The sequence below is a fragment of the Hemitrygon akajei genome, chromosome 15, assembly GCF_048418815.1.
Source record: "Hemitrygon akajei chromosome 15, sHemAka1.3, whole genome shotgun sequence".
Classification (NCBI taxonomy): domain Eukaryota; kingdom Metazoa; phylum Chordata; class Chondrichthyes; order Myliobatiformes; family Dasyatidae; genus Hemitrygon; species Hemitrygon akajei.
The window spans coordinates 87,848,491-87,870,872 of NC_133138.1; the positions used below are offsets into that span (position 1 = coordinate 87,848,491).

Consider the following 22,382-nt stretch of genomic DNA (forward strand, 5'->3'; position numbering starts at 1 on the left):
CTGGGCCGCTAAATTTAATTGCCACTGATTAAACCCTCAGCAGACTATGGACCTCCTGGTTCATCCACGGCATTTGATTTGATTATACACTGTAAGTTCTCATAGTCAAACACTCATCCACACATATTTTAATGAACTCAGTGTTCATGTCATAAGGTTGTTGGCTACTCAGATTGAATATAAGGTGTTGTTTCTCCAATCTGAGTGTGGCTTCATTGTGACTGCAGAGGAGGCCATGTATGGACATACTGGAATGGGAATGGGAAGTGGAATTAAAATGGTGGCCACTGGGAAATCCTGCTTCTTCTGGTGAATGGAGCGTAGGTGCTTGGTGAAGTGGTCTTCCAATTTATGTCAGGTCTCACCGATATTCAGGAGGCCACACCGGGAGCACCAGATACAGTAGATGATCCCTACAGATCCACAGGTGAAGTGTCTCCTCACCTGGATGGACATTTTGGGGCCCTGAATGGTAGTGAGGATGGAAGTGTAGGGCCAGGTGTGGCACTTGTTTCACTTGTAAGGATGAGTGTCAGGAGGGAGATCAGTGGGGAGGGACAAATGGACCAGGGAGTTGCGAAGGAAAGGATCCCTGCGGAAAGCAGAAAGTGAGGAGGGGGTGGAATGATGTGCTTGGTGGTGGGATCCCGTTGGAGATGTCAGAAGTTTTGGAGAATTATGTGCAGGGTGCAGAGACTGGTGGGGTGGGAGGAAAAGTTTGATATTTTTTATATTGCGTGTTTTCTTGTTGCCGTTTGGCATGATTTGTTAGATGTTTTTGTATGGGAGGGATGTTGGGGCTTGGGGTTTGATGTTCTCACTGTTTGCATTATTTGTTTTTCTGCATGGGGATGGTGTCAATGTTCTTGTTGCCATTTTGCAATTTGTTTTTATTTGGTGTGGAGGATAGTTGATTTTTTTCTTTGAATGGTTCCATAGTTTTCTTTGTTTCATGGCTATCCGGAGGAGACAAATCTCAGAGTTGTATATTGCATACATACTTTGATAATAAATGAGCCTTTGAACCTTTTAGATGTCATGCTGCATCTTTTCAAACTTCTAATGAAGTAGAGGTGCTGCTGTGCTTTCTTCATAATTGCACTTACATGCTGGGCTCAGGACAGATCCTCTGAAATGATAACACCAGGAATTTAAAGTTGTTGACCCTTGCCACCTCTAAACCCCTGATGAAGACTGGTTCATAGACCTCTAGTTTCTTCCTCCTGAAGTTAATCAGCTCCTTGGTCTTGCTGACATTGAGTGAGAGATTGTTTTTGTGGCACCACTCAGAGATTTTAAATCTGCTCCCAACAGTACTGTGCAAACGTCTTAAGCACATATAGGTAGTTAGGGTGTCTAAGACTTTTGCACAGCTCTGTATTTATCAATGCGGAGCAGAGAGCGAGTTTGTAAATTTGGCAGGAGCAAAGGATAATGAGGGTGGAGCGCCGTGGGACAGGTGGCAGAGAAGGAGTACTAGTGGTGTTGGATGCTGCGGGTGCCAACACCCAGCCCTGAGACCCCAGGCAAGGTCATTTGATTGCAAACAATTGGGTTATTGATCATTACAGAATGTCTCTCCAGTGCTTACTGTTCTGTCCCCTCTTCCCAACCGTGATTCCCCTCTCACTACCCTCGTTCTACTCTCTGTCCACAATAAAGATCCAGATCAGAATTGGGTTTATCATCACTCACATATATCATGAAATTTGTTTTTTCTTGTGGCAGTAATACAATGCAATACATAAATTGCATCTTACTGTTCAATAGTCTTAGGCACCCCTGCTTTATATGTTTTCAGCAAACTTAAATATAGCATTGGAGCTGTGCTTAGTCTCACATTCATAAGTATAAAGAGAGTAAAGCAGGGTGTTAAGCAAATAGCTTTGTGGTCCACCTGTGGTGATGGAGGGCCAGGGTCTGTAAGTGAGGAAATCAGGGATCCAATTGCACAAGGAAGTATTGAGGCTTAGGTCTTGAAGCTTTCTGGTTAAGTTGATGGGATGGTGGTGTTGATAGTGCTGTAGTCGATAATGAACATCCTGGTGTATGCACCTTTGCTGTCCAGATGCTCCAGGATTGAGTAAAGAGCATCTGCTGTGGACCTGTTGTGCTGGTAAAACAATTTGAGTGGATCCAAGTCACTTCTCTGTCAGTAGTTGATATGTTTCATCACCAATCTCTCAATGCATTTTATCACAGTGCATGGATGCGCTAATGGATCCTGGAGGCCTAATCAGCAGTGGAAACAGAGCACTTTGAGGAGTTTACTCGCAGGTTGGTGAAGGTTGTATAAAAGGAGAGCTAGCGGGCATTTGGACATTCCAGAGCTGGGAACAGAGCACTGTGAAGTTTATAAAAGTACAGAAGGGACAAGCAGGACAGACATTGTTGTGAGTGGGTCAGTGGTGAGAGTGGGAGTGTTAGGCTTTGACTCAAGAGGCTTCGCAAGAAGAGGCTGAGGCCAAAGAAACAGGCTGGCGGATATGGTCTTGGTTGTCCATTGTACAGTGCAGGCAGGATGGCAGATATGGCAGTGGAATGCTCCTCCTGTAGGATGTGGGAATTCATGGAACCTGATAGTCTCCCTGATGACTACACCTGTGGGAAGTGCAGCCAACTCCAGCTCATGAAAGACTGTATTAAGGAGCTGGAGGTGGAGTTGGATGAGCTTAGGATAATCCAGGAGGCAGAGATATTGATAGATACGACTTTTGAGCAGGTAGTTACACCCAGAGTGCAGAATTCAGGGAGTAGATGGGTGAACACTGGGAGAGGTAAAGGGAGAAAGAAGTCAGTGCAGAGTCCCCCTGCTAGAGGAGAGGCTGTACTAGATCTGGTATTGGGAAATGAACCTGGTCAGGTGTCAGATCTCTCTGTGGGAGAGCATTTTGGAGGTAGTGATCACAACTCTATCTCCTTTATCATAGCGCTGGAGAGAGATAGGAGCAGACAATTTGGGAAAACGTAATTGGAGTGGGGGAAATATAATGCTATTAGGCAGGAACTTGGGAACGTAAATTGGGAGCAGATGTTCTCAGGAAAATGCACAGCATAAATGTGGCAAATGTTGCATGGCGTTCTGCATAGGTATGTTCCATTGAGACAGGGAAAGGATGGTAGGGTTAAAGAACCATGGTGTACAAATGATGTAGAAAATCTAGTTAAGAAGAAAAGGAAAGCTTACAAAAGGTTCAAGAAACTAGGTACTGTTAGAGCTCTAGAAAATTGCAAGGTTGCCAGGAAGGAGCTTAAGAATGGAATTAGGAGAGTCAGAAGGGGCCATGAGAAGGCCTTGGCAAGCAGGATTAAGGAAAACCCCAAGGCATTCTACAAGTTTGTGAAGAGCTAGAGAATGAGCCGTGTGAGAATAGGGCCAATCAGGTGCGATAGTGGAAACCTAGCATGGAGTTGGAGGAGGCAGCGGAGGTTCTTAATGAATACTTTGCTTCAGTATTCACCAGTGAACAGGACCTTGGTAATTGTGGGGATGACTTACAGTAGACCGAAACGCATGAGTGTATAGACATTAAGAAAGAGGATGTACTGGAGCTGTTGAAAGGTATTAAATTAGGTAAGTCACTGGGACTAGATGAGATGTACCCCAGGTTACAGTGGGAAATGAGGGAGGAGATTGATGAGCCTCTGGTGATGATCTTTAAGGATGGATGGTCAGTAAAGATGGAGGAAGTTCCACAGGATTGGAAGGTTGCAAATGTTGTTCCCTTGTTCAAGAAAAGGAGTAGAGATAACCCAGGAAAATATAGACCAGTGATTCTTACTTCAGTGGTGGGCAAGTTGTTGGAGAAGATCCTGAGAGGCAGGATTTTTGAGCATTTGGAAAACCAAAATCTGATTAGGGATAGTCAGCATGGCTTTGTCAAGGGAAGGTCATGCCTTACGAGCCTGATTGAATTCTTTGAGAATGTAACAATCCAGTCAGTCTGGATCGGGAGCAGCATTTCCAACACCATCACACTGAGCATAGGGCCCCCCCAGGGCTGTGTGTTCAGTCCACTGCTGTTCACTCTGCTGACCCATGACCATGCTGCAACACACAGCTCGAACCACATCATCAAGTTTGCCGATGACACAACCGTGGTGGGTCTCAACAGCAAGAATGACGAGTCAGCATACAGAGGAGGTGCAGCGGCTAACAGACTGGTGCAGAGCCAACAACCCATCTCTAAATGTGAACAAAACAAAAGAGATGGTTGTTGACTTCAGGAGAGCATGGAGCAACCACTCTCTGCTGAACATTGATGGCTCCTCCGTTGGGATCATTAGGAGCACCAGATTTCTTGGTGTTCACCTGGCGGAGAATCTCACCTGGTCCCTCAACACCAGCTCCATAGCCAAGAAAGCCCAGCAGCATCTCTACTTTCTGCGAAGGCTGAGAAAAGTCCATTTCCCACCCCCCATCCTCATCACATTCTACAGAAGATGTATCGAGAGCATCCTGAGCAGCTGCAACACTGCCTGGTTCAGGAATCGCACCATCTCGGATCACAAGACCCTGCAGCGGATAGTGAGGTCAGCTGAGAAGATCATCGGGGTCTCTCTTCCCGCTATTACAGACATTTACACCACATGCTGCACCTGCAAAGCTAACAGCATTGTGAAGGACCCCACGCACCCCTTGCACAAACTCTTCTCCCTCCTGCCATTTGGCAAAAGGTGCTGAAGCATTTGGGCTGTCAAGACCAGACTGTGCAACAGTTTCTTCCCCCGAGCCATCAGACTCCTCAATACTCAGAGTCTAGACTGACATCTACATCATTTATTGTTATATTGCAATTGTTGTATTATTGTCCTCTCCCGTGTCTATTGTCTTGTTTATTAATCATTGTACTGCCCTACACTGTTCTGTGCACTTTATGTAGTCCTGTGCAGGTCTGTAGTCTAGTGCAGTTTTTATGTTGTTTTACATAGTCTAGTGTAGTTTTGTGTTGTTTCATGTAGCACCACGGTCCTGGAGGAATGTTGTTTCGATTTTACTGTGTACTGTACCAGCAGTTTATGGTCAAAATGACAATAAAAGCAACTTGAACTTGAACTTGGATGTAGTGTATCTGGATTTCATTAAGGCATTTGATAAGGTTCCCCATACAAGTCTCATTCAGAAATTAATGAGTCATGGGATCCAAGGAGACCTTGCTTTGTGGATCCAGAATTGGCTTGACCACAGAAGGCAAAGAGAGATTGTAGATGGTTTGGATTCTGCATGGAGGTCGGAGACCATGGGGATCTGTTCTGGAACCCCTTCTCTTTGTGATTTTTAAAAATGACCTGGATGAGGAAATAGAAGGGTGGGTTAGTAAATTGCTGATGTGGGGGGGTTGTGGGTAGTCTGGAGGGTTGTCCGAGATTACAGTGGGATATCAATAGGATGCCGAGCTGGGCTGAGAAGTGGCAGATGGACTTCAACCCGGATAAGTGTGAAGTAGTACATTTTGGTAGGTCAAATTTGAAGACAAAAGATAATGTTAATGGTAAGGTTCTTGGCAATGTGGAGGATCAGTGAGATCTTGGGGTCCATGTCCATAGGATACTCAAAGCTGCTGCACAGGTTGACAGTGTTTTTAAGAAGGCATATGGTGTGATGGCATTCATCAACTGTGGGATTGAGTTTAAGAGCTGTGAAGTAATTTTAAAGCTATGCAAGATCTTAGTTAGACCCTATTTGGAGTACTATGTTCAGTTCTGGTCACCTCACTACAGGAAGGCTGTGGAAACTATAGAAAGGGTACAGAGGAGATTTACAAGAATGTTGCCTGGATTGGAGAGCCTGCCTTATGAGAACAGGTTGAGGGAACTTGGCCTTTTCTCCTTGGAGTGACGGAGGATGAGAGATGACCTGATACAGTTGTGTAAGATGATGAGATGCATTGATCGTGTGGATAGTCAGAGGCTTTTTCCGAGGGCTGAAATTGCTAACATTATGGGACATAGCTTTAAGGTGCTTGGAAGTAGTTAAAAGGAGAATGTCAGGGGTAAGTTTTTCACACAGAGAGTGGTGGGTGTGTGGAATGCACTGCCAGCGACCATGGTAGAGGCAGATAAAATAGGGTCTTTTAAGAGACTCTTAGATAGGTATATGGAGCCTAGAAAAATAGAGGGCTATGCGGTAGGGAAATAGTAGGCAGTTTCTAGAGTAGGTGACATGGTCGGCACAACATTGTGGGCTGAAGGGCCTGTAATGTGCTGTAGATTTAAGAAGAAATTAATTGAGGCAGGTTACCATGTTCTTCTTAGGCACCAGTATAATTGAAGCCTGCTTGAAGCTGGTGATCACTCCAATCAGTTGATCAGCACCAGTACTTGTGATTTAGTACTTGGTCACGTACACCATCTGGGATGGATACTTTCCGTAGCTTCACTGTCCTCAAGGATGCTCTCACATCAACCTGGGACTACCTGTAAATGCTGACACAGTCCCCGAGACCCCTGTATGCAGGTAGAAGGACTGCCAAGGGATCAGATTTCCTGAAATGCAGTCTGGGCATGGAATGGTAGGCATTCCTCGTAGTAGTATCTCAGTGGCCAAGTGTGTTGCGGCCCCTGATACAGCAAGATATATACTGATGATAACTGAGCAGAGATTTCTTCAAAGATCTGCCTCTACAGCTTCCTCTGGCAGCTCCTTCCATATACTTATCACTCTCTATATGAAGATATTGAGAGAAAAGCATCTCACAGGTGATGATCATGCTGTCTTGTTAATTTAGCAGTAGGTGTCGTATTAACAGCTGAGCTTACTCCTTCAGACCACACAAGATCTTGGCACAGAATGATATTCTGTGTATAAGGTCTTTCTTTGTTTCCTGAATAGTGAGTAAAAGGGAAATGAAGAAGTCTTTACACCAGAGCTGGGATAAGTGTAAATTATACTGAGATAAGACAGGGATAGGAAAAGGGAGAAAATTAGCAGCTGAAAGAGAAAAAGTAGATAATGAATTATATTGCAGGCAGTGTCACATTCACAGGCATCATGTGTGAACATATTGTGATATGTTAACTCATTGAGTCCAAAATGGCTGAAGTTACCATGATACCTTTCAGAGTGTATCAACAATGGCCCTGAAGCCCTGCTGTATCCGACATCTCTAGTCCACGAGATATGCTTCAACAGGAAGATGAGAGAAAGGAAAGAGCATTCTGTCAGGTTGCATCACTGTCAACACAGGACCGAAAGAAGCTGTAGAGGGTTGTAAATTTAGTCGGCTCCATCTTGGGCACTAGCCTACAAAGTACCCAGGACATTTTTAGTGTCTCAGAAAGACAGCGTCCATTATTAAGGAGCTCCAGCACCCAGGACATGCCCTTTTCTCACTGTTACCATTAGGTAGGAGATACAGAAGCCTGAAGGCACACACTCAGTGATTCAGGAAAAGCTTCTTCCCCTCTGCCATCCGATTCCTAAATGAACTTTGAACCAGTGAACACTACCTCACTTTTTAAATACAGTCGGCCCTCTTTATCTGCGGATTCCGCATGCGCGGATTCAGCCAACCGCGGATTGGGAAAACCCGGAAGTTCTCTTTCCAGCACTCGTTGTTTGAGCATGTACAGACTATTTTTTCTTGTCATTATTCCCTAAACAATACAGTATACCAACTATTTACATAGCATTTACATTGTATTAGGTATTATAAGTAATCTAGAGATGATTTAAAAGTGCAGGCAGTTCCCGGGTTATGAAGGAGTGAGTCAGTCTTTAAAATGGATTTGAGGTTGGAACAGGTACATCCGGTATTATTTAGCGTCAGTTAGTCAAACGTTTGTCTTAGTATATAGTATATATTTTACCTTTCTATGCATATAAAACACTTAAGAAATGTATGTATTTCAATAATCAAACCACTGTGTTGCTTAGTAATAATTGTAGCTTTCATCGGGGCAGGGCCTTTCACATTATCCATTAAAATTGTTCCGATTGTTGACCAACTGTAGCCTAACGCTTTTCCAGTGACTGATGGCGTTTCACCTCTTTCTGATCGCTTTATTATTTCCACTTTATTTTCAATCGTAATCGTGATTATTTTTGTGAAAAGAAACACTGCGGATTCAGAGCTGCACCAGGTCCTAAAGACCATCTCACGGTGACCGGTAAATAAGGTCTGGGATTCTGCTGGGTCCTAAGGTCCACCTCATTGTGACTGGTTAAATAAGGGACTTTAGCATCCACGTTTTTTGGTATCCGTGGGGGATCCCGGAAGCAATCCCCCGCGGATAAGGAGAGCCGACTGTATATATATATTATTTCTGTTTTTGCACGATTTTTAATCTGTTCAATATACATATACTGTAATTGATTTATTTATTTATTATTACTTTTTCCTACTATATTATGTATTGCATTGAACTGCTGCTGAGTTAAAAATTTCTTGACACATATCTGTGATGATAAATCTGCTTCTGCTATTACAGCGACAACATAGGTAAATGTTGAGTGGCACATCAATTAACGCTAATTCTGCAACAGATCTAGGGACCAATGCTCACTCCTGACCTCTATACTAAATATGTGGAGTTTGCATGTGATCTTCCTCATTCCAACGATGTGGTGGTTGGTTTGTTAATCAACTATGTAAATCATTCTTAAAGTGGAAAAGAATCTGTGAGAATTATAGAAGTGAGCATGAGCCCCGTGTCTGTGCCAAACATCAGAAAGTTTTTACACTAACTCCAATTTCGTTCTCATCTCCTACACTCTAGGATATGTTAGGCACTACATCTACGTGGTCAAGTGGGAATGAATAGGTTAGAAGGAAATAAATAGGAGAAAGGGACTGATGGGATTGCTCTGAGAATCAGCATTGACACAATGTGTTGAACAGCCTCCTTCCCACATGATAAGAAAATATTGCATAATATATTGTTGCTATCTTTGTTAAAGTTGGCTGAAGAGACTGGAATTATGTATGTCATTTTGCTGAATTATTGAATCATTATTTCACTGAGAAGTATTTTGTTTTTTATTTTACATTTTCTTTTTCATTTTACTCAATTGTGAGGATAGGAAGATCAGTTTCTTTTTGCTCATGATTCCAGTAATAATTATCAAGCTCTACTATTGGTACACATGCTCAGTGATTGTTTAATGGATATTTTCCTTGCCTCTTATACCTGGACAATGAGTGCAAGCTTCATGTTAAAGCCTAGTCAACTGATAGCAGCCATTAGAGAAATGTTAACCAATGTTTTGGATCAAGATCTGAACGTTGATCATCATTTGACCTCCATAGATGATGCTTGACCCCTGAGTTCTTAAGCTGTTTTTGGCATGAACTACTCATAAGTTATGTAGAACTAGGTTTGAGAACAAGTTCAGAGTTCAAACCACCTCATACACTTAAACATTTCCTTGTCAGTTAGATACAATCTACTAGTTCCCAATTTCTCAAAGGAGGAGTTTTGTTTAACAGTTACAACATCCTACAGTTTTTGTTATTACGGAACTGTATAGTAGTAAGAAGTGGAATACTAAGGGAAATTAAAAGCACTGTGCACACGCACGCGCACACACACACTATATAATCTTTAAAATAATTACTTGACCCATTCTTTATTTACAAATGTGTAAGAAATTGGAATTTGGAAACAGATGTTCAAAGGGGAAAGCACAGAAGTAATATGGGAGAAGTTTAGAACTGTCCCTAAACAACTGCCTCATGAGCCTGATTGAGTTTTTTGAAGAGATAACAAAAGAAATTGATGAGGGTAGGGCAGTGGATGTGGTCTACATGGACTTTAGCAAAGCATTGACAAGGTCCCTCATGAGAGACTCATCCTGAAAGTCATGAGGCATGGGATAAGTGGAACCATGGCTGTTTGGATAAAAAATTGGCTTAAAGGAAGAAAGCAGAGGGTATTGTAGTAGGAAAGTATTCTGCCTGGAGATCAGTGACTAGTGGAGTGCCACAGGGATCTGTCCTGGGACCCCTGCTATTTGTGATTTTTATAAATGACCTGGATGTAGAAGGGGAAGGATGGGTGAGTAAGTTTGCGGATGACGCGAAGATTGGAGGAGTTGTGGATGGAGCTGTAGGTGGTCAGAGGTTACAAGAGGATATAGACAGGCTGCAGAGTTTGTCAGAAAAATGGCAGATGGAGTTCAATCTGGATAAGTGTGAGTTGATGCATTTTGGAAGGACAAACCAGAAGACTGAGTACAGGATTAATGGTCAGTTACTTAAGAGTGTGGATGAACAAAGGGACCTTGGAGTTCAAATCCATACATCCCTCAAGGTTGCTGCGCAGATTGATAGGGTAGTTAAGAAGGCCTATGGGATGCTAGGCTTCATTAACAGGGGGATTGAGTTCAAGAGTAGAGAGGTCATGTTGCAACTCTGGTGAGACCGCACTTAGAGTATTGTGTTCAATTCTGGTCACCTCATTATAGGAAGTATATGGAAGCTATGGAGAGGGTGCAGAGGAGATTTACCAGGATGTTGCCTGGTTTGGAGAACAAGTCATATGAAGCAAGGTTAGCAGAACTGGGACTTTTCTCTGTGGAGTGTAGAAGAATGAGAGGGGGCTTGATAAAGGTCTACAAGATTATGAGAGGCATAGATAGGGTGGATAGTCAGTACCTGTTTCCCAGGGCACCAATAGCCAACACCAGAGGGCATATGTACAAAATTAAGGGAGGGAAGTTTAGGGAAGACATCAGGGGTAAGTTTTTTACACAGAGGGTTGTGAGTACCTGGAATGACTTGCCATGATGGTGGTGGAGGCTAAAACATTAGGGTATTTAAGAGTCTCTTGGACAGGCACATGGATGAAAGAAAAATGGAGGGTTATGGGGTAGTGTGGGTTTAGTACATTGTTAAAGGATCATATGGGTCGGCACAACATAGAGGGCTGAAGGGCCTGTACTGTACTGTTCTATGGTTCTAAATAACCAGTCCTGCAAAACAAATTGCATGTCTCTGCCTCATCAAAAGCAAGATCATTATTGCCAAACAGAAATTTTTATATTCATGATGATGATGATGGCTGGTAGCAGAAATATATTGTGAAGTGACTCACCTTTCATTCCTTACAGTGAACTTTGACCACTTCCAGATCTTAAGAGCAATTGGCAAGGGCAGCTTTGGAAAGGTAAGGGATTCTGCTACTTTGCACCTTCATAGTACTATGCTGATATCTACAGAATTATCCTTCTGTCTCTTTCGACAAGACCAGAGAGCTGTGAAAAATCTGGAATCGGATATTTTGAGATTGCTAGATTTTTGCACTCTTAAGAGAACTGATCTGGGAACCAGGTGTGAAAATAAAAGACGAGGTGCAGTTTCAGGTTTAGCCCTGATCTCATTGAATGGCAGAGCACACTTGACTGTCTGAATAGCCAGCTGCTATTTCTTATATTTTTATGTTCTTGATGTTGCATCATCTGTATTGACTGTGATTGAATTTTCAATGAAGCGTGTTGGGAAGGTTGAGGCACCATGTGCCACCTAGGCACTAAGGGTTCAGATGACGACGTGTTGGGAAAGTCAGCAAATAAATTAGTGACTCAATCTTTATTCCATTGGATCTCTAACATTTACTGGGTGGACTGATTATGAATCAGAACAGAAAGTTAATTTCAAGCCATATCACACCAGGTCACTTTGATGTGGTAAACTGACATTTAATTAGGTTCTACTTTGCCAACTAAAATGCTATGATAAAAACATCAAGGTAGCTAAGTGGATATTCACTTACTCTTTAAATGCTATTTTGTGAAACACTAATCTTTCATAAATGTAATGTGGGTATTTATGTGCATGCTTGTGAGAAAGGGGAACTTGTGTCATGGAATAGACATACCATAACCTATTAAGATCATCATGCCCAATTTGCCAAAGGATGCCTCCAAATGTCAAGAGGTAATGGAAGACAATAAGCTTTTTAATGTTTCTCCAGGAATTGCTCTTTGCAATTATTTTTCTTCCCCAAATCTTGATTTGGAAGTCAGCATCCTGACTATCATAATCAATGCACACTAATGCAGTGAGGGTTTTTATTAAGCATATGTCTTGCTATTATTTTCTGCACCTTGGAGCAAATTGATGTTTGAAGAAGGGCTGTGAAATGAGGTGTGACTTACAAAAATAAAATGAATGTTGTAAAATGATGTCATTGAGAACGCTGCATAACTGCATGGCTATGTTGAAAGTCTATGACCCTCAGATTAATTTCAAAAAAGTGCAAACTGAATTTGAGGAAAGAGAGCAGTGCCTGAAAATGAACTAAGATGCAGACCTGGCAGTTGTCAAAGCAGGAGTCAATTCAAAATCCCAGGGTAGTCCCAAATCAGATATATTGGAAGGCGCAGGCATGGAAAGCTACAGTGCGCTTGGAAATGGAATTAGAATAGATCGGTACTTGATGGTCAGCATGGATGTGTTTGGCCCAAAGGATCTGTTTCTATGCTGTATAATTCTATGAAATCTCAATAATGTGTGAGGGCTTCCATTTATATATCAAATTAATGGAGATATTTTAGGAGAATTAATATGAGAAGGATGAGCAAAAAAATAAGATTTAGAATGAGGTTATTCTGGTAATGCAAAGAAGCAATTATGTTGCTGGAAATAGGACCAAATACTGGCACAATATTGGCCTGCTCAGGTATTTAATGAGATGATAGAAATGCTGCAAAGGTACTTCAGTCCAGTACCTTTGCAGGTTATAAGACCAAGACATAAGAGCAGAATTAGGCCACTTGGCCCACTGAGTCTGCTTTGGCATTCCATCATGGTCAATTTATTATCCCTCTCAGCCTCATTCTCCTGCCTTCTGCCGATAACATTTGATGCGCTGACTAACCAAGAATCTGTCAATCCCTGCTTTATTGTTAAGTTAAGTTAAGTTATTTAAGTATACCCAATAACTTGTGTTATATACCCGTAGGGTTCATTTTTTTCTGTAGACTGTCACTTTAAAACGCCGAGAGAATAAGACTGTCTTTTGGACACTGTTGGACTTCTACTGACTACAAAATTGCTTGGTTACTATGGTGAGAGAGGTGATGGACAATGAATGTTTACATTCATTCTGCAGCTTATTTTGAATATACAAAGACACAGACACAGACACACAGTCAGTCGAAATGGTTTCGGTCAATGAAAGACACCAGTGAGTGTGGTCGCTGGTTTAAACTTTCAGTAGCCCAAAGGGATGAGTTGAGATGAATCCAGAGTATTGATAAATGACTCTCACAAGAGCTGCAACTAGAAGAAGTTTGCGAGAGGAGAGGTGAGGAAGGTATGAAACAGAGGAAACCTAGTGACAAAGAGATCACTGTTTGGACTCTCTCCAAGTAGCCCATAAAGGTGAGTTTGATTCCATTTGAATACAAAAGTATGATTGTCACATAGTTAATCCACAGTAGTGGGTTCTCTAGTTACTAATAAATTGGTGACCCCATCTGTGTCTCTCATGGTTGTATACACCTCCATAGCTCACCACTCATTCTATGCTCCAGAGAAAAAGTCCCAACATGCTCAATGGAGGTGATTGGTGAGGGGGTTAGTCAGGTAGATGACTGGTGATTGACAGACCTGGACAGGAAGGGCTGGTGAATCAGCAGGAGGAATCAACCTCAGTATGGTCAGGCTTAGTACTCATTGTTCAAGACCTTGGGCCTCCATGAACTATGTAGTTGTGCACATGCAATGACAAGTAACCATTGCCCCACCACTTAATGTTATTCCACGCCCTAACTTGGTAGAAATTCTCAATACACCTCCCCTTTCCCTTTCAAAACATTCCTTAAGACCTTCCTCAAAGTTCAAAAAGTTCAAAGTAAATTTATTTTCGAAGTACATATATGTCACCATATACAACCCTGAGATTCATTTTCTTGTGGACATACTCAATAAATCCATAATAGAATTATAACCATAACAGAATCAATGAAAGACTGCAGCAACTTGGGCATTCAACCAGTGTGCGAAAGACACAAACTGTGCAGTACAAAAAGAGAAACAATAATAAATAAATAAATAATAAATATTGAGAACATGAGATGAAGAGCCCTTGAAAGTGGGAGCATTTCAATAAAGTGAAGTTGAGTGAAGTTATCCCCTTTGGTTCAAGAGCCTGATGGTTGAGGATTAATGACTATCCCTGAACCTAGTTGTGCGAATCCTGTGGCTCCTGTAACTTCTTCCTGATGGTAGCAGTGAGAAGAGAGCATTTCCTGGGATTAGGGGGTACCAGGTGATGGATGCTATTTTCTGCCACAATGTCTTGTGTAGATATTCTCAATGGTTGTGAGGTTTTTACTTGTGATGGACTGGACCATATCCACTACTTTTTGTAGGATTTTCCATTCAAGGGCATTGGTGTTTCCACACCAGGCTATGAAGCAATAAGTCAATATGTTCTCCGCTACACCACTATAGAAGTTTGTCAAAGATTTAGATGTCATGTCGAATCTTCGTAAACTCCCAAGGAAGCAGAAACACTGCTGCGCTTTCTTAGTAATTGCACCTATGTGTTGAGCCCCAGAACAGGTCCTCTTAAATGATAACACCAAGGAATTTAAAGTTGTTGACCCTTACCACCTCTGAAACTCCAATGAGGACTGGCTCATGGACCTCTGGTTTCTCCTCAAGTCAATAATCAGCTCCTTGGTTTTGCTGATATTGAGCAAGAGGTTCTTGTATTGACACCACTCAGCTAGATTTTCAATCTCCCTCCTGTATGTTGATTCATCACCTTTGATTCGGCCTACAACAGTGGTGTCATCAGCAAGCTTAAATATAGCATTGGAGCTGTGCTTAGCCACACAGTCAGAAGTGAAAAGCGAGTAGAGCAGTGGGCTAGGCACACAGCCTTGTGGCGCACTTGTGATGATAGTGACCATGGAGGAGATGTGGTTGCCAAAACGAACACACCAAGGGAGTGTTTGTAACATACACTTTTCCTGTCATTTAGGGTGTGTAGAGTGACAGATGGAAGTGTATTTGAGAAATTAATGATATTTGATCATCCCTTAAAGTCTTTAAACGTCTAAACTGTCTAAATGAGAAAAAGGAATATGAGGCAATGAAACGGCTGAGATAGAAATGTAGAAAACATACAGCACAATACAGGCCCTTTGGCCCACAAAGCTGTGCCGAACATGTCCTTACCTGAGAAATTACCTAGGGTTACCCATAGCACTCTATTTTTCTGAGCTCCATATACCTGTCCAGAGTCTCTTAAAAGACCCTATCGTATCCACCTTCACCATCATTGCCGGCAGTCCATTCCACACACTCACCACTCTGTGTTTTTAAAAAAAAAACTTAGGCCTGATATCTCCTCTGTACTTATTCCCAAGCACTGTAAAACTGTGCCCTCTTGTGATAGCCATTTCAGCCCTGGTTCTTCCCTGGATAGCCTCTGACTATCCACACAATCAATGCCTCTCATTGTCTTATACATCTCTACCAGGTCACCTCCCATCCTGTGTCACTCCAAGGAGAAAAGGCCAAATTCACTCAACCTATTCTCATAAGGCATGCTCCCCAATCCAGGCAACATCCTTGTAAATCTCCTCTGCACCCTTTCTATGGTTTGCACATCCTTCCTATAGTGAGGCGACCAGAACTGAGCACAGTACTTCAGGTGGGTCTTACTAGGGTTCTATATAGCTGCAACATTACCTCTTGGCTCCTAAACTTACTCCCACAATTGAAGGCCATTGCACCATATGCTTTCTTAACCACAGAGTCAACCTGCGCAGCAGCCTTGAGTGTCCTGTGGACTCGGACCCCAAGATCCCTCTGATCCTCCACACTGCCAAGAATCTTACCATTAATACTATTTTCTGTCATTGTATTTGAGATTTGGTCATGGAATTTGAATATAACAGTTGTGTATTGTGTTCTGTGAACATTTGGAGATGAGAAAGTAAGATTAATGGACAAAATTATTGCCAGTTGTTAAGATGCAATTTTACTTACTTTGATCGAACTTTCTAAGCAAATGTAGTTAAAACAAATCAAAGTTCAATCTTCAAGGTTAATTTATCAAAGTAAATACATATTACCTTATATTACCTTGAGGCATTAACATGAAAACATGAATTAACATGGAACTTCACAAAATAGCTATACCCAAACAGGTAAAGATTGACAAACAAACAACTTCCAAACAAAGACAAACTGTGCACATTATTAAAAAATGCTGTGAACAAGAGGTGTAACGAGTCTTGGAAGCTGAGTCTATAGGTCATAGAATCAGTTCAGTCTAGTGTGATTGAAATTATCTATACTGGTTCATGAGCCTGATGGTTGTAGGGTATTAACTGCTGCTGAATCTAGAGGTGTGGGGCCTAAAGCTTCTATACGTCCTGCCTGATGACAGCAGTGACAAGAGGGCATGGCTAGATGGTGGGGGTCTTTGATGATGGATGCTGCACCATGTAGTGACAGTGCTCCATGTAAATAGACTCATTGGCAGAGAGGACTTTGCCTGTGATGGACCAGATTGTATCCAGCACTTAGTGTAGCCATTTCCTTTCCCAGACATTGGTGTTTGCACACCAGGCCATTATTTTCATGAACTTGCTTTATAGAAGTCTCTGGTTTCATATGTGTAGATGCTCTTGGTATCAGTTTTATTTCAGTCTTTTCCAACATTCTGATATAATTAAGTTATATAAAAAGTTAATTGCTATATACCTGGATATTTGGTACTGTAAAAAGGATTATTTGAACAATTAGATTGAAAGCCTCCATTTACTAAAATAATGAATTAGTTGTATGTCTATCTTGTTGAACTATGTGTTTCATGATGGTTGCAGGAATTTTATTATCCAGTGAGAGCTGACATTCCAAGCTGGTCGTTTTGGTGATGATGCTGCCTACTGACTCTTGGACCTGCGCCAAGGCAGAGGAATGCGAGAGCCTATGCAGGCAAATTCCATACGCTTGTAGTAGAGACGGGTTGGAATGAGATCTCTCATCACTGCCTTCCAGCATGGACTGAACGCAAGGGATGAGATCGCTTTCCAGGACAAGCAAGATAGTCTGGATGACCTGATTAATCTGGTTATTTGAGTTGATGACTGGGTGACTGAGTGGTGCAGGGAAAGAATGTTTCAAGCTTCTTATTGATCATCGTCTTTCCTCGTCCTCTCTCCCTCCCTCACTACCCAGCACGTAGTCCACGGAGGAGCCTATGCAAGTAGGGCACATGCACCTGTCTCAGGCAGAACGAGAGTGGCGCCTGTTGGTGCCTGCTTGTGGCAATCCAGGACATTTCTGGGCGGCATGTTCCAAGCATCCAGTAAAAGAGGATACCCGTCAGCAAGGAGGGGAATCCTGACAGGTAGTTTCTTTCTTTAGTCAGCTTTCCCTAATTGTGTAATGCTCATATCTTCCTTGTCGTGGAGGTCTCAGGTCATGAACTTAGTGTGTTTATTAACTCTGGTGCAGCTGGGAACTTCATGGACATCTCTCTAGCTCAGAGTTGGGGATTTCCAACTCAGGAATTAAGAGAAAAGATCCAAGTCAAGGCATTGGACGGTCAACCTTTGAGCACCAGCCACCAATCCCTCCAACTTGTGCTCAAAGGCTACCATCATGAAGAAGTCTCTTTCTATCTGGTTGGTTTGCCTGAACTGCCACTGGTATTGGTCTGACCACTATGTGACTCCAGACCCACAGCAAATGGCCTAGCAAGCCATTCAGTTGTATCCGACCACTAAAAAGAAAATATGGAATGAACCCGGATGGTTAACCTGCCATCAACCTCGGCACTGGAAATGACAATGGCAAACTAGCCCTGTCTAATAGTGCAAAGTCCTCCTTACTAACATCTAGGGACTTGTGCCAAAGTTGGGAGAGCTGTCTCACAGACTAGCTCAAGCAACAGCCTGACACAGTTGTACTGACAGAATCATACATTACAGTTAACATTCCAGACTCCACCATCGCCAATCCTGGATATGTACCATCTCACCGGCAGGACAAGCCTAGCAGAGGTGATGGCACAGTGGTATAGAGCAGAGAGGGAGTTGCCCTGGCAACTCTCATACATTGATGAGAGTCCCCCAAGACCCGAAAAAGTCTCTTGGCACCAGGTTAAACATGGGCAAGGATATCTTCTCCTGATTACCACATACCGTCCTACCTCTGCTGATGAATCAGTACTTCTCCATGTTGAGCAGTACTTGGAGGAGGCATTGTGTGTGGTAAGGGTGTACTCTGGGTGGGGGACTTCAATGTCTATCACCAAGAGTGGCTCGGTAGTCCCACTACAGACTGAGCTGGTTGCGTCCTACTGGACATAGACTGGGACTACAGCAGGTGGTGAGGGAACCAACAAGAGGGAAAAACACACTTGACCTCATTCTCACCAATCTGCCTGATGTGGAAGTATCTATCCATGACAGCATTGGTAGAAGTGACCACTGCACAGTGTTTGTGGAGACTAAATCCCATCTCTACAATGAAGAAACCCTCCACTGTGTTGTGCGCACTACCACTGATTCACTCCACGTGATATCAATAAAAAGGCTGAAAGCACTGGATACTGCAAAGGCTATGGGCTCAGATAAAATCCAAGCAATAGTCCTGAAGACTTGTGCTGCAGAACTTGCCATGCCACTAGCCAAGCTGTTCCTGTACAGCTACAACACCAGCATCTACCCAGGAAAATGGAAAATTGCCCAGGTATGCCTGTACAAAAGAAACAGGGCAAGTCCAACCTAGCCAATTACTGCCCTATCAGCCTACTCTCAATCATCAGCAAAGTAATGGAAGGGATCATCAACAGTGCTATCATGCAGCACTTACTCAGTAATAACCTACTTATGGATGCCCAGTTTGGGTTCCGTCAAGACTCCTCAGCTCCTGACCTCATCAGCTCCTTGGTCCAAACATGGACCAAAGAGCTAAATACCAGAAGTGAGGTGAGAGTGATAGCCCTCGACATCAAGTCAGCATTTGACCAAGTATGGCATCAAGGTGCCCTGGCTAAAATGGAGTCAATGGAAATTAGGGGGGAAAACCTCTGCTGGTTGGAATTTTTCCTGACACAATGGAAGATGGTTGTGGTGGTTGGAGGTCAATCATCTCATCCTCAGAACATCACTGCAGTTCCTCAGGAAAGTGTTCTAGGACTAACCATCTTCAGCTGCTTCATCAATGACCTTCTTTCCGTCATAAGGTCAGAAGTGGGGATGACTGCACAATTTGTGACTCCTCAGATAGTGAAGCAGCTCAGACCCAAATGCAGCAGGACCTGGACAATATCCAGGCTTGGGCTGACAAGTGACAAGTAACATTCGAGCTACACAAGTGCCAGGCAATGACCGTCTCCAACAAGAGAGGCTCTAATCATTATCCTTTGATATTCAGTGGCATCCCCATAGCTGAATCCCCTACTATCAATATCCTGGGGGCTACCATTGACAGGAAACTGAACTGGTCGAGCCATATATACACCATGGCTACCAGACCAGGTCAAAGGCTAGGAATCCTGCAGTGTGTAATTTACCTCCTGACTCCCCAAAGTTTGTCCACCATCTACAAGGCTCAGGTCAGGAATGTAATGGAATACTCATCATTTGCCTGGATGAGTGCAGTTCCGTCAAAGCTCAAGAAACTTGATACCATCCAGTATGATGCATTCCACTTGATTGGTACCCCTTCCACAGGCATCCAATCCCTCCATTATCGATGAACATTTTCAGCAGTGTGTACTACCTACAAGATGCACTGTAACAACACACCAAAGTTTCTAAGGCAGTATCTTCCAGACCCACGACCACTACCATTTAGAAGGACAAGAACGGCAGATACCTGGGAACACTACCACTTGGAAATCCCCCTTCAAGTCACTCACTATCCTGACTTGGAAACATATCGCTGTTCCTTCATTGTTGCTGGGTCAAAATCATAGAATTCTAATAGCACTGTGGGTATACCTACACCTCAGAGACTGCAGCAGTTCAAGAAGGCAGCTCATCACCTTCGTCTCAAGGGCAACTAGGGATGGGCAATAAATGCTGACTTAGCTGGCGATGCCCACATCCTGTAAATGAATATCAAGAAATAACTTGTCTCCCCTGGTCATCCTGACGTATTTCCCTCAGGATCAATAAAGTATGTCTGTCTGTCTGTAACCTACGGATCAATTGGCCTCTGAAAACACTCTGAGACTTGTCTAGAGTCTACTTGTCTGAATCCACCTCATGCTCCGTTCCATGAATTCCCTCCTGTGTCAGCTCAGGATGTGGACCTGTCTGGGATTCAGACTAAATATGCAGATCTCCTTGAGGTTTTCAGTAAAAGGAAAGCCACCACCCTGCCCCACACCAGCCATACGACTGTGCCATAGACCTCCTACCTGGCTCTAGTCCTCCCCGGGGCTGGCTCTTTTCCCTCTCTTGTTCTGAAATGTTGGCCATAGGGAAGTGCATCAAGGAGTCATTGGCCATGGGGTTTATCCGCCCGTCAACCTTGCCAGCAGGAGCGGGCTTCTTTTTTGTGAGCAAGAAAGATGGCAAGCTCTGTCCCTGCATTGATTATTGGCCTCTGAATTACATCACTGTGAAGAACTGCTACCCTCTTCCCTACTGGCATCTGTGTTTCAACATCTCCAGGGAGCAACCATGTTTTCCAAAATTGATCTGTGCGATGCTTACAAACTGATTCACATAAGAGAAGGGGATGAGTGGAAGACAGCTTTCAACACCTCTAATAGCCACTATGAGTGCTTTGTGATGCCTTCTGGTCTGGCCAATACCCTGCTGTATTCCAGACCTTGGTTAACGATGTGCTCAGGGACATGTTGAACCAGTTTGTGTATTTAGATGATATCCTTATCTATTCCGCTCTCATCAGGAGCATCTCCAGCATGTCCAGAGAGTGCTCAGACGCCTTCTTGAAAATAACCTTTACGCCAAGCCTGAAAAATGTGAATTCCATAAAGACCAGGTTCAAATGGACCCTAGTAAAGTTCAGGCAGTTGCAGAGTGGCCCAAACCTTCTAAAGTCAAACAGGTATGGTGCTTGATGGGGTTCACGAACTTCTATCACCGCTTCATGTGGAATTTCAGCTCTATCGTGGCTCCTATAAATACATTCACCAAGAAGATCTCTGCATTGGACAGATGGTGCTGACCAAGCATTTTCGGAGTTACATCAACTTTTTACCACTGCCCTACTGCTGTAACACCCAGACCCATTTCAACCATTCATGGTTGAGGTGGATGCATCTGATGTCATCATTGGAGCTGTCCTCTCTCGGCGCTCATCTGCGGATAGCTGGCTGCACCCTTGTGCCTTTCTTTCCTGTTGCTTGACTCTGGCTGAGCGGAATTACGATGTTGGGAACTGGAAACTTCTGGCTGTCAAGGAGGCCCTTGAGGAATTGCGACATTGGCTGGAGGGACAGAGCATCCTTTCTGGCTCTGGACAGATCACAAGAACATCTCCTACATTCAGGATACAACGAGACTCAACTCTCACATGTCCAGTGAGCTTTCTTCTTCACACAGTTCAATTTCATCTTCACCTATTGTCCCGGTAGCAAGAATACAAAGGCAGTTTGACAGATCTGAGGATAATGACGATCCAGAACCCATCCTTCCTCGCTCGTGTATTGATGCTCAAGTGATCTGGGGAATGGAGGCAGAGGTGAGGGCTATCGAACAGTTGGACCCAGGCTGAGTGGGGAACCTCCTAACCGGCTGTTTGTTCCTGCTGCCGTGCACTCCAAAGTGTTGGAATGGGGTCATTCTTGCCATCTGGCTGGATGTCCAGGAATTCAACAGACCCAGGAGTTTATAAAGAGACAATTTTGGTGGCCATCTGTGTCCCAAGATATCCACCACTTTGTATCTGCCTGTCCCACCTGTGTTCGGAACAAGACATCATGCCAGTGTCCTATGGGTCTGTTATGTCCACTATCTGTGCCCCATTGCCCCTGCTCCCACCTCTCAGTAGATTTTATCACTGGTCTGCCCCCGTCTAATGGAAACACAACCATTTATGTCGTTGTGGATAGATTTTCCAAGGCTGCCCACTTCATTGCCCTCCCCAAGCTCCCATTGGCTCGTGAGACTGCCACACTCATGGTTCAACTTGTGTGTTCAGGCTCCATGGCTTTCCTCAAGACATAGTGTCTGATCGTGGACCACAGTTCACTTTCTGCTTTTGGAAGGCTTTTAGCTCTCTTGTAGGAGCCATGACCAGCTTCTCATCTGGTTTCCACCCCCAATCCAATGGCCAGACTAAGAGAGTGAACCAGGAGTTAGAGACAACCCTGTTTTGTCTTGCCTCTTCCAACCCCACGTCCTGGAGCTCCCAATTGGTTTGGGCAGAGATCACCCTTAATAACCTCCAGTTGTCATCTTCCTTTGAATGTCAGATGTTTGGATCATTGGG

The 22,382-nt window shown here is 43.4% G+C and overlaps 1 protein-coding gene across 1 annotated transcript in view; it reads left to right on the forward strand.

The window, feature by feature from the left end:
* LOC140739621 (serine/threonine-protein kinase 32A-like) overlaps nucleotides 1-22,382 on the forward strand; it is a 583,208-nt gene that overhangs the window by 96,669 nt on the left and 464,157 nt on the right. Inside the window, exon 2 of the mRNA XM_073068020.1 lies at nucleotides 11,051-11,106. Within this exon, the coding sequence (XP_072924121.1) occupies nucleotides 11,051-11,106 (56 nt within the window). The remainder of the gene's footprint in view (nucleotides 1-11,050; nucleotides 11,107-22,382) is intronic.